This window comes from Panthera onca, chromosome B3 (assembly GCF_046562875.1).
Source record: "Panthera onca isolate mPanOnc1 chromosome B3, mPanOnc1 haplotype 2, whole genome shotgun sequence".
Classification (NCBI taxonomy): Eukaryota; Metazoa; Chordata; class Mammalia; order Carnivora; family Felidae; genus Panthera; species Panthera onca.
Window position 1 is genome coordinate 46,758,782 of NC_138344.1, and position 12,898 is coordinate 46,771,679.

A 12,898-nucleotide genomic window follows, 5' to 3' on the forward strand; every position below is an offset into this window, starting at 1 on the left:
TCTCTCTCTACTCCTTCCCCCCTCTCCGTTTCTCTCTCTCTCTCTCTCTCTCTCTCTCAAAAGTAAATATTAAAAAAATCTAATTTTCTTCCTTCACTTGGAGTGATGATGTGGAAAACACTAATGTCATTGTACAAAGACTAGAAGTGTTCAGTTCCACACTTGTTGGGCTTCTCAGCCCACATATGGTCCTTCCACCATGTTGGGATCACCAGAGGGTATTGGGGAGAGTATTGTGGGGAGCCACGTGGAAGCATGCCCAGTCTCTCTGCCTAGAATTGACAGTGGTGTGTGGTCACAGTGGCAGTGGTGTGCGATGAAAGTATAAATGACAGATTTAGCCCAACTCCTGCCAAATGGTAGGAACTTGGGAAGCAGAATGATGATTAGTGGAAGGTTAGTCCCCCCAAAAAATGTGAAGGAGAGGATAAGCTGATACTTCAACCAAAGTTATTGGGAATAATGATCACCGAAAAAGAAACCTGTGATGATTAATTTTGTGTGTCAGTTGCCTAGGTCATGGTGCCCAGATAGTTGATCAAACATTATTCTAGATGTTTCTTTGAAGGTGTTTTTTGTCTGAGATTAACATTCAAATCCGTGAACTTTGAGTAAAGCAAATTCCTCCCCATAATGTGAGTGGGCCTCATTCAATCAGTTGGAGCCTTTAACAGAACAAAGACTGACCTCCCCTACTCAAGTAGGAATTCGGCCAGCAGTCTTCAGACTTGAACCGCAGCAGTGGTTTTTCCCTGGCTCTCCAGCCTGCTGCCTACCTGCAAGTATAATCACATGAGCTGAATCTCTTTCTCTGGAATTCATTTTCAGGAATTGGCTCACATGATTATCTATATACACACACATCCTACTGCATCGGTTTCTCTGATGAACCCTGACTGATACAGAGCCTAATAGCATCAGTCTTTAGGAAAATCAAGGCTCCATCATAGCTGGACTTCAGGGAGAAAGGGCTGACGAGAGCAAAGGCTGGCCTTTGCTCTGCCCCTGCTATGAGCTGGGCATATGGAGAAGACACGGGAACCAAGATTCATAAACAAATTTGAATCAAATTCTGATTTCTTTCGTGTTTTATTTTCAAGCATTCGTTTGGGAATTGAACATGCTGAGCATTCAAACCATTGCAGCCATAACTAATGGAAAGTTAATAAAAAATGGTAAATGTTAGACTTTGTTGAACAATAATGGCCGACATCTGTGTACCATTTCCCAAACCAGCTCTTCCGGTCAGTCCCCAAACTGCTTTCTCAGAGGGCAGTGGGGACCAGCCCACTTTACAGAAGGAGACACAAGTGCCAGCATCTTGTGACATTCCTTGCCCTGCTGCTTTGTCTGTCGGCCCCTCAGCACAGAACTTGACAAATAACCGGCAGGAGCCTGGCCAGTTAGAGGAGAGAAACAAAGAAGGAAACAGGGAATTGGAATCTGCCACGAGAAAAGCAGAGTGAAAAACGGTTAAGGAAAGGAACTGGTAAAGAGGGAAATAAAACAGTAGAAGTGGCAGTAGGGATTCTCTGCACAGAAACCAGACACAGAAAGCTTCATAGGAAGTCTTATGCTGAGAAAGTCACAGATAAATCCTTCATTTCCCTTACAGCTCTAGAATTCTGTTCTACAAAATGTCACATTCCTCCTTCTTTGTATTTTACTGTAATCCCACCGCAACAAAAGGTTTTCCTGGGCTACCGGGGGGCTGAGGCTGTAAAGTGCATGTACTCCACACTAAAAGTAAATTCTTGTATTAGTTATCCAAACTGTTTGAAATGAGGAACGAAATTTTCAACTCCTATCTGCCTCTTTATCAGCAAATAGTAATTTAAAGCCATTTACCAGGGCTGTGGCTCCCCAGTAACAGACTATGGCCTATTAAAATTAATCCTGATAGAAGATCCTTGCTGCTTTCTCTAAGCACATTCAGGCCACTGGTTTATGAACAGGATGAACAGACGGCCCATCCCAGAGGGCTTGAGGGAGGAAGCACGTTAAAATGGACGCCTGCCTTTTTGTTTGCTCAGCTGCTTGGAAAAACTAAGACCGAGGGAAATGGGATTAATCAAGGGGGCAGTTGCCCATGGAAAAAAAATAGGAAGACTCTGGTGAGAAAATCCCAGCCAAATAAGGTTCAAGTTGAAGGGAAAGAATTCTTTTCTCTTCAGACTTTCACATGGTTGAATGTTATTTGGTGACAAATCTTCCATTTCTGGCCACCACAGCATTTTATGAACTTTACAATAGTGTGGGAAGAGAGATTTGAGAGAAAAAAATAATTAAATGTTTAATTCTCTGAAAATTCATGTAATTTTACTTTTATTAGCAAATTTAATGAAGATTATTGGTTAGATAAGTGATTGTGATTGAATAACATCTTTGATTTTTCATATGAACAAACTCACAAACTAGAAAAAAAGTTCTTAAAAGGTCAGATGTACTGATTTGTGGTATAGACTGCATAGATGTTGTAGCTGAGGCCTCTCTTCTCAGTTTAGGAGAAAGAATCTCTTCAGAATCAAGACAGACTCTTGACCTAAAATATCTTCCCCTCCCCTTGACTTATTTCACTTCCCTGTGACACACTGAAATTCCGGCAACAAGATTACTAGGTTAACAAGGATCTTCCTTTGAGACCATAGATATTTCTAAAAGGTTTGTGGCCTACCAGTCGTTTACACACCAGTACGAATTGGTTCCAAATGGCTATCTGACCTAAGGTGATAACTTCTACTAAAGGAGTGGAGTTTGATAGGAGGTAAAGGGAGAAAATTGAGAGGTTTTTGAACAACTGGAGAGGAAGAGTAGAGCAGAGAGAGTATTACAACAGGGTTTACATAGCAGGAAGATCCTAGAGGGCCTCCTATCCAGGATTTGGAGAATATGTAGAACAGGCAAAGTAGGAGAATGTCAAAATAAAACTTGGCTTGGAATTGGTTCAGATTCCATGCTGGAGGGCAGACCTCCTATATGTGAATGGACCTTGTCTGAGATTTTTCATAAAACATTGAGTACATCGTATATCATAAGATGGCTATAAAAATTATTTCATCAAAAATAAATGCAGATAAATATGCTTATGCTTCTTTTGTGCTCAAATAAAGTGGTTTTCACATATATTTATCAGAAAATAGAAAAGGAGAGTAAGGGAGGTAATTTGCAAAGTCACTAAAGGGTGAGATGTCACAATTTCCTTTCCTTTCCTTTCCTTTCAAATTTTACGTGGAAGGGAGTTCGGAGTTGAGCCTTGCGTGGAGAGAAAGAAGAACCAGGCCTTGACTATAATGTCAGCACACAATATATCTCACTCTTTGCAGTCTGAGGTCTATCAGAGGCTATGAAATAAAGAAACTGGTGACCAGCAGCAGGATGGAGTTCGAGAAAGCTGGCTACCCCTCTCCTCTTGCTAGACCTGGCCAGAATCAAGTGTCTGGTCACCTTTAATGTTCTGTCTTGCACAAAAAAGAACACAGCTCTGGAAAGCTTCAGCTAGGGGAAGTGAGGGGGAGGCACAAGGGATGCCCATGAAATATATAGTAGGGAGAATTATTCAAAAAAGAAAAAGTCCTTGATTTTCTTCCCAAAACTTTGGAGGAGAGAACAGTCAAGCATAGTAAATAGGACAATAAAGGTGATCGAGATCAGAAAATTGAAGGGGTGGCTGTCAATCTCCAACTATGTCTTTATGGGGAGAGGGTTTATGTACCACTAACTTTGTGGCCAGTTTCTCTGGATTTCAGTCTTCTCCTGTTTAAAATGAGGGTATTGAACCAGACAAACTCCAAGATGCCTTTCAACGCTTAAATGATATGATTCTAGGATGATTAATGTTTTAATACATTCTTTGGCAACATCTGCATCTATTTAAGCTCATAAATGTTGAGAAGAAATATTTGGTATGCAGTAAACCAGGAAGCAGGTAGCTCCCTGTAAATAAATACTCCTCCAACATTGATGATATTTCGGGTCTTATCAACCCTTGCTGTACTCCCATACTTGCCCATATCTTATGGAACTGGATAATGTTTTCCATCACCTAGAATTCTTGAGCTTAATTTAATTTTTATATCTAGTGGATGACAGCTCTGAGTAATTTAAGATTGTCTATAAGGCTTTAAAAAAAAACCCTGAAGTTGTCAGAAGACAAAAAAAAAAAAAAAAGTCCTATAATGAATGATGTGAGAGGAACATCGTTTCCAACAGACAAGAGAAAAAGGTAGTTTGAAGGACTATTTTTTATAATGCACAGAAAAAAAAATGTTTGATAATGTAAGTAAAGGGTTGCAAATTGTGGGTCTTGGGCCACGTCCACTCTACAAATGGATTTTTTTGACAGGACAGAGTTTTTCAAAATCATGAATTTGAGTGATTTTAAGATGGGCATGTACTGACCGTCTGGGTGAGCATCCCCTCAGCCAGCCACTCACCCCATTACCCTACCCCAGACCCTTTCCACCTCTGTGCAGACCCTGGGTACCAGGGCATTGGAGTTGGGGTGTGTCAGGAGTATAAATGAAAATTTTTGCCCAACATTTTTCTTTTCTGAGAGGCTACAGTAAATCCCATGGAAACTTCCTAGGTCACTAGTAGAAGATACATACTTACTACATGGAAGTGTTCTTTACCTCTGAATCTCAGTTTCCCTAACATCTTCTGTGTTTTAAGAATCCCCATAAACGATTCTCAGATAATTTATAGAATTAACGTCCCCCCGGAGTACAAATTTCATTAAGATTACAGGGTTTATTTTCTCTAGAATTAAGTATAAAAAGGGAATTTTAACCCAGAAAGACTCAGCCTTTTCTGGGAGGAAACCAGTTTCCTTGTACAGTCCAACTAATAAGTGCTAGAATTAAAGGTTCTAATTCTGTTGTTTTGAATATTTCCTAAAGAATTGTTTGTAAGCATCTCAATACATAGTCATTGTTTACAAAGCTTGACACAACGTTGTTACCAATTTTAAGAAAAGCCATTTTAAAACGTCAAAGAAAATTATGAATCTTTATGATCACTGTGGAAACATTAGCATCTTTATAACATATTTTCTATTTTTAATTCCATATGGAGGATTTGGGGACCAAAACAAGGTTAACTTGAGACAGCCCTAATTTCCTTCCCAGCCCCCCAAAAATGTTTAAATAAATTCATGGGTACCATAAAGACATTTTATTTTAGGGTTTGGGCCACAAAGTGACCGGTTAAGTTTTTTCAGGCTGAATGTGTTTTGTTTAGGAGGGTGGCAAGTTAAGAGGAAAGGAGAGAATTAAAATATTTGCAAGATGTCATTAATCTCCAGCAAGAGCCTAGAGTTGTTTTTTTTTTCCCCCTCTTCATTTCAGAACTAATCCAGCTTTCTGTTATTTGGCTCAGAAAAGTCTTAAATCTGTAACAAGAGAGTAACTTCCTGTTCTCAAGAGTATGGCTGCCAAAGAAAACATTTACAAGAAAAGTCCCAGGGCCAAAAAATTGCCTACTAATTATTTCTTAACCCCCTCCCACCCCTAATTCAGGAAGGTGAATGCTGTAAATGCTGTATGTTAAAACTCAAAAGTATGTGTTGAAAAATTAAGAGAAAACCCCTAAGAACTGTTTGCTATTTATTTATATTTTATTGCATTCAAATTACATGGGTTTTATGGCCCTTGGGCACAAATTAATGTTTCTTATAATATTTTGTTCGGAATTCCACAAAGATTATACTATGCCTTTATCAAAATACATGATGGCAGTTTTTACTGGGCACCTTACCAACTGAAGACGGGGAAGCAACCCCAACCTTCAGGACCTGACTAGCACTGCCAGCTAGGCCATGATGTCGCTCCAAATTGGCCTGACTCAGCAGTGAGGTCTTGGTGTTCCCCTCGGTGATCTGTCTTATTCAGGGCAATGCCAATCAAAGTCCCAGCAGCCTTTGGTAGAAATGGACAGACTGGAAAACTCATATGGAAATGTGAAGGACCCAGAATACCCTAAACCACTTAGAAAAAGAACAAAGTTGGAGAGCCTGTGCCACCTGAATTCAAACCTTATTAGAGTACTCTGATGATCAAGAGAGTGTAGGCTTGGTATCAAGATGGCAAATAGATCGATGTAACAAAGTAGTGAGTGTATATATTGACTGATGCAAATATCACCAAGTGATTTTCAACAATGGTACCGAAGCAATTAGGTGGAAAACGGGTAGTCTTTTCAAAGAGTGCTCAAATAATTTATACTACACACCGTATGTTAGTAATCTAATCCTGTCCCGACACATTATCCAAAATTTAGCCACCAGTCTCCCTCTGGTTCTTTTTGCCTCTGGTCTCTCTTTGCAGAAATACATCTCCAGTCTCCTTTTTGGCCTTTCCCTTTCCTGACAAAATCAAATGGGTTATTCTCAGATTTGCATATGAGGAAAAGGACACTACAGTTTATTTAATCTGTGTATCCAGCCACATTTTTTTCCCCACTTCCCTCCCACACAATCTCACTCACTAGTCTTCATGGAGTCTCTAATCTGTGTTCAATAAGAGGAGATCCTTGGATTTGCAAATATTCATGATGCAACACCTCTTTCCCAATGATTACTAGTAATAATGGCAGGTGGCAACTGTTGGCATGTGTCTGGTGCAGTGCTGGCAAATTTTTCCACGTTCTTTCACATGATCTGCACAGCAGGCCTATGAGGGGGGTACAGTTTGAGTTCGAGGCAAAACTACTCAGTGAGAGCACTGAGCCTGAGAGCTCAAGTGGCCTCACCAAACAGGTACTGTGATTTAGTTGCAGACCCGGGACTGACTCCGGACTTCCCACCTGTGTTCTGGAATTAAGCCTGTGTGGTTTCAGACAGTTTTCATCTCTCTTTGAGTTTGTTTCCTTGTCCACAAAATGGCACTAGTAATATCTTCCACATAGAATAGTTGCCAAGATTTAGTGGATATATGCCGGGTCTGGCTCAGTAACTCTTGGTGTCCTGTACTTCCCCAGCCAGGGCTCTTTCTGGGGTACTTTGCATTTGTAGATTTCTTCATGATTATCAGGGTTTGGAATGGGCCCCCTCCTTTATGGGAAATTACCTCCCAAGGAACTCACATCACTGGAGAGACAGGAAATGGACATGATGATCAGTCATTAGATATAAGAGAAGAAGGAGGGCCTAAAAAAAAGTACCCCTGGGATTTCAGAGACAGCAGAGATCAGGAAGAGCCAGACTCACTGGGAACAATTTTGCAGAGGCAATGGTCTCGAGGTGCACATGTCTGTCTCCCCAGCGCCGATGGCATGCGCTGGTTGAACTGAACTGGGCCTCTGAGTCTGGATGTGAAGAAGAGCACTGTGGTCTGAGGTGGCCTGAGCCAACACACGAGGGAATCCTGCCCTTCCTGTCACATGCTCCCACCCCACCCCTTACCCTAGGGGGACCACCCCCAGAGCTCCTGGAGCAGGAAGACAGCATTTGCTGGGGGAGGAAGAGGGTGCCCAGGGTAGACTCACCACCAGCTCAGAGGTCAGCCTTGGTTGATGCCCCCTCTAGAGGGGGGAGGGCCTGTCACATCAAGCAACTCCAAGCTCTTTCCAGATGTCCCTTTCCCTGCCAGCCCTGAAGTCTGCCCTCTGGGGCCAGTCCCACCCAGATTCTAACCCCATTTCGGTCACAGGGCTTGAATATTTTCTGTCTCCATGGCTGGCTCTTGCTTTTGACTAAGCAACAGGCCTTCTCTGATTGCAGGATCCCGGGGAAAGCAAGCCCGCTTCCTCTAAGTCCAGGCCTGCTTCCTGTTTGCTGCCCATGTTCTCTCTGGGCCCTAGGGACGCCTACAGGCCTGCAGCTCACACCTGCACAGTCCCTGAGCTCAGGTATCCAAAGGCAATATCCTGAAGGAACTTTTTTCACTGCCTGTTAGGGGGACAGGTCTGCCTCAAGCAAGCAACTTTATATACTCCTTCGTTTTCTCATTCCCAGTGTTGGCAAAGGGGTCAGGAAACCACATTCTCATCCTGTTGATAAGAATTTAAATGGACACAAACTTCCACAGCCCCGGTTGGAGCATATGCACCAGAAGACTTAAGTTGGCATAATTTTTTTAAAAATGTTTCTTTATTTTGAGAGAGAAAGAGCATGTGCACACAAGTGGGAGAGGGGCAAGGAGAGAGAGGGGGAGAGACAGTGAGAGAAGAAAGAGTCTGTGCTGTCAGCGCAGAGCCCAGTGTGGGGCTCAATCTCGCGAACCGTGAGATCATGACCTGAATCAAAATCAAGAATCGGACGCTTAACCGACTGAGTCACCCAGGCACCCCAAGTTTACATCATTTTTGTCTCAGCCCAGCGATTCCTCTTCTAGGAATTGATCCTGAGAAAGTAGTTAGGCAAGTGTACAAAGATGCATGTAGAAGAGGATTCATCAGAGGACTGCTTAAGAAAAGGAGACAACTTCCAAAATTCCAACCTGACTGGATAGGTCCAGGAAGTCATAGTATGCCAATAAACTAATTATTAAATAATCCAATTAATTATAAGAAGCAGTACCATAGATCTATATACCTATATCCATATCTAGATTGATCACAGTATAGTAAGTACATTACAAATGTATGTATTGATAATAGCACTTAGTAAGTAAGTGCCTACTATGTGCCACGCATCATGTTAGAATTTCATGGACATGAACTCATGTAATCTTCACACCAACTCCGGTTAGGAAAGAACTATCACTGATTGCATCTTACAGGGGCTCGAAGAGGTTCTGTGACTTGCCCAAAGCATATACTAGTGACCGAGCTCAATCCCCAGAGCCCATGTTACTAAATATCATGATTCTGCTTCTCAGTATACTGCCATGTTTGTTTTAAAAACAAAATAGTGTGTGTGTGTGTGTGTGTGTGAAGAAAGCCAAGAAGGAATGAAATGAAAATATTGATAGAGGCACTATTATAGAATGTTACTTTTTTATTTAGGATAAAACCTTGCATACAAAGCTATTTTTCATTTCAATAAGATAAAATTACTATGTAATATTAGAGTTTGCAGATAACGTTCAGGGTTTACACACACACACACGCTGGTGCTCTCTCACTCATACACACACCCTCTCTTATGGTTTATAAATGCTTCTAAGGACTACTGACTGAAAGATCACTGTGCCCTCACTTTGACATTCCAGATCCCGGTTCCGCTGTCTACCTCTTCTACCTGCCCATGGATGAAACACAGAGCCAACACGGGTAGAACAAAATATATGGCATTTATTAAACATATGTGACACAGATTGTAATATCAAAGTAGAGCATGCATGAACAAATTATTCATTTAACAAAAACACCAGTCGATACTGAAAACATGAAATGATTACATTTCCACAACATACAAAATTTTTTCAGTTAAAATGAGAAAGAAAAAAATCACAGGTAAAATAAATACATTGATTTCAGTGAGCCCCATACAGACATAAGGCACAAATTAAACCGGAGGATTAGCACATGGGAATGAGGCACCCATGCCCGCAGGAGGCCAGTCTCCAGCCGCGGCTCCCACACCCCACACACATCCTGGCACCAAGAAGAGAGAGCGTCTGCATGCTGGGAAGCCTTCCCTCCTGGCCAGGTCTCCCCAGGTGCCCACGCTCCCGCAGACAGGCTTCTCGGCACCAGAGAAACACTGCCTCTAATACTTTTATGGGTAAATAAAACCTTCATGCTGTAACAAATGATCCTGACGTGAATAACGTGAAATTTCAAATTAATGCCCTTTTTCCTCCCAGCTGAAGGCTAGTAAAACAGAAAATAAATTGTGAGGGAATTCTCCTGACAGAATTTCAGTGTCTACTCCCAAAGCTAATGACGGCCCAGTATAGCACGGTTGGGTGTTTGAAATATGACCTCGACACCTCTCTCTCCTGCCCTCCCCTTCCACCTCCGCTTTCCTTCATGTTTTAGAAGTAGATCAGAGTCAGCAATCTCCTTTCTGGCTTAAACCTGTATAGGACGAGGTGGTAGCCACCTTTCCCAGCCTCAAGCCACAGGGTTCTAGGGCCTTTGTCCCTCTGTCCAAAGCGACTGTCTCCAGGCGCCTAAGTCAGAGTTTTCTTCAGGGTTAACTCCAGGACTCGTGTGTACGGTGTGTAATTCCTGGAAGGCATTGCGATCTCACGAGTCCTCCCTGTTGGGCTGAGAAACGAGAAAAGGCAAGTCAGGAAGATCGACCAAAACTCCCCACAGTCTTCAAGTGAGACAGCTCTAGAAAATGGTTTTGCAGCCACGGCAGCCTGAAAATAAACTGACAGAATGCAGTTGAATCTTTTGTTTAAATATTATAAGAGGGACCATTAATCTTAGCAATTTTGAAAGGTCATGCTAAATATCATTCAGAAAAAAAAACATGTATTTAAAGAACTCAAAATTATTTTAATGTAGGGGAACCTGGGTGGCTCAGCCGATTAGGTGTCTGACTTTGGCTCAGGTCACAATCTTGTAGTTTGTGAGTTCAAGCCCCAAGTCAGGCTCTGTGCTGACAGCTCAGGACCTGGAGCCTGCTTCAGATTCTGTGTCTCCCTCTCTCTCTTTCCCTCCCCACCTCACACTCTGTCTCTCTCTCTCAAATAAACATTAAAAAAATTTTTTTAATAAAAAAATAAAATGATTTTAATGTAGTGTGTTAGGTACTATAATAGATGCAAAATGAGCCGGATACTCTCCATTTGCCCATTCGGATAACTCTCCCCCTTCTCCACCCCACTCTGTGCCTTTGGGAAGCTGACCTGATGTCAGCATCCACGGGCTCCCTTAGAATTTAGCTTCCAGTTGGTTTTGACCAGTTGGGAACTGGTAGCAGGGGATAAGAGAATGGAAGGACAGTGAAGTCATCATATTTGTTCCCTTTTGGCCAGGCTGCAGGTTGGTGGTTGGCTGCATTCCTCTAGCAGAGGCCACAGTTCCCAGCACCCCCCTTTTGTGTGTTCTATTGGCTTCTTCCCCCTGCCTCTGCAGAGGCCCAGTCTGGTGACCACTTCCACTGTGCTAGCTCCAGAGTAAGCCACTGTCCCTCATTTACTTTTCTCAAAGCTTCCCAAGCCTTCATCTAAATCTCTTCAATCTTCCTGTCTTGCCAGGACCTTGAGCAATACAAGAATTAACATATTATGGGCAAACTGAGGGCAGAACGAGTTCGCGGAACTTAGGAGGAAGGCATCTGGAAATTTGCACAGAGGGGGCATCTTGAAGGGTGCTTAGGCGTTCCTCTGGTGGACAAGGAGATGGAAATTCAGGCAGAAGGGATAATGTGTGCAAAGGCAAAAGAAGGGTGAACACAAGGACTCTGGGTGTGGAAAGACACACTTGGTAGGACTGGAGCAAAGAGTTCACGAAGGAAAATGGCAGAAGACGAGGCCTGGTGTGGAAGGGGCCTGTGTGCCCTGCTAAGGAGTTCAGAAGGGGACACAGAGCCACTAAGGAGGGGAGTGATATGCTCATATTCTTATTCTAGCAAGATTCCTTGGCACCACTAATGGTTGGCTGCAGAGGGGTTAGTCTGAAGGCAGAAAGTGAACAGATTTTTGCTATTTAGGAGGTGAAAGAGGTCATGAGAACTTGAATTCTGACTGTAGCACTCAAGGTGAAGTAGCCAGGAAAAGGTAGGGAGATACTGGGAAGGTAGAATTAACCAGGATTTGGTGACTGAGATGGAGAAAATATCCCGTTTCTTTTTCCTCCTGGACACATAACTACCTTTCCCAGCCCCCTTGGCAATGTAATGGGCCATATGACTAAAGGGGCAAAAATGATGTATATTACTTCCAGGTTTAGCCCAGAAAATCCTCTGCATAACCCTCCATGCCCAATCTCTTCCCTTTCATGCAGAGGATGTAGCAGAGGGCCCAAAAGGTCTCCAAAACCCAGGCAGAGTCATTAGTTAGAAAGAATCTGGGCTCCTGAATGTGTGCAAGGAGGCCCATGCCAATTAGTCTTGGACTGTGTCACGAGAAATCAGTATTTTGCCAAGCTGAGGTTTGTGGGCTTTTTGTTACAGCAGCTAACATTTCTTACCCCAACTACTGCAATGACCAATTGTACGTATGAGATACGAGTCCGCTCCCTTCCCTGAACTGCCCATAGCCAGTCTTTCACAAAGTGATATGGAATCTACCTCCTTAGCTACTGTTTTGTCATCTGTCTTCTCTATTCCCTCAGCCACTGCCGGAGTTCAGGCTCTCAACATTTATCTTTGACTATCTTTGAATACTTCAGGAGTATTCTAAATGGTCTCCCTTCCTTCCGTCTCAGCAAGTCTTCCCCCTCTTCAAATCCTCTACCCATTTTGCTGTCAAAGAGATCTCACTGATAAAAGAAGCACAATACTGTTCCTAAGACTTTTCAATGTTGCCCCATTGCTTCCTGGATGAAGTCTAAGCTCCTGTGCATGGTCTTAAAAGCCCTCTACCATCTCCTGCTATTTCTCCCATGGTTTTCATCATGGCCACACTGCCCTTCTCATGTTGCCCCCTCCACCTTGAATGCTCCCCTCATCAAATGGGTCTGGTGAATCCCTGCCTGTATTTCAAGACTCAGACATCACCTCCAATATGACAGTTTCCCTGATTCTGCACCGCAAGGATAGAAACGATCATTCCTTTCTTTTTGTGCTTGTTTTCAGTTTCCTTGAACAGTGGTGCTCACTTTTCTGCTTCCACAAGGTCACTTTTGCTAAACCTTCCCAGCAGTTAACACCTCCCACTACCCTGAAGTGATTTGCAACTATAGTTGGGATACAGCTTCTTAGGCGGTGTGTTAGAAGCTTGGGGGAAATTTTAAACTTTTATGTCTCTCTCTAAGAGATTCAGTATGTCTTCTCCATGCTCTCCAAACCATCCTCCCCTTACGGGAGAGGACTTACGGGCTTCTGGCACACTACTGGAAG

General features: G+C 42.8%; 1 protein-coding gene and 1 long non-coding RNA gene across 2 annotated transcripts in view; one reads left to right on the plus strand and one right to left on the minus strand.

The window, feature by feature from the left end:
• The window catches only part of LOC132669059 (uncharacterized), a 36,896-nt gene that overhangs the window by 13,282 nt on the left and 10,716 nt on the right, over positions 1-12,898 (plus strand). The window lies entirely within an intron of this gene.
• The window catches only part of MYZAP (myocardial zonula adherens protein), an 89,440-nt gene continuing 85,753 nt past the window's right edge, over positions 9,212-12,898 (minus strand). The window contains exon 13 of the mRNA XM_060618405.3: positions 9,212-10,152. Coding sequence (XP_060474388.2) covers positions 10,056-10,152 — 97 coding nt within the window. The 3' untranslated portion in view covers positions 9,212-10,055. The remainder of the gene's footprint in view (positions 10,153-12,898) is intronic.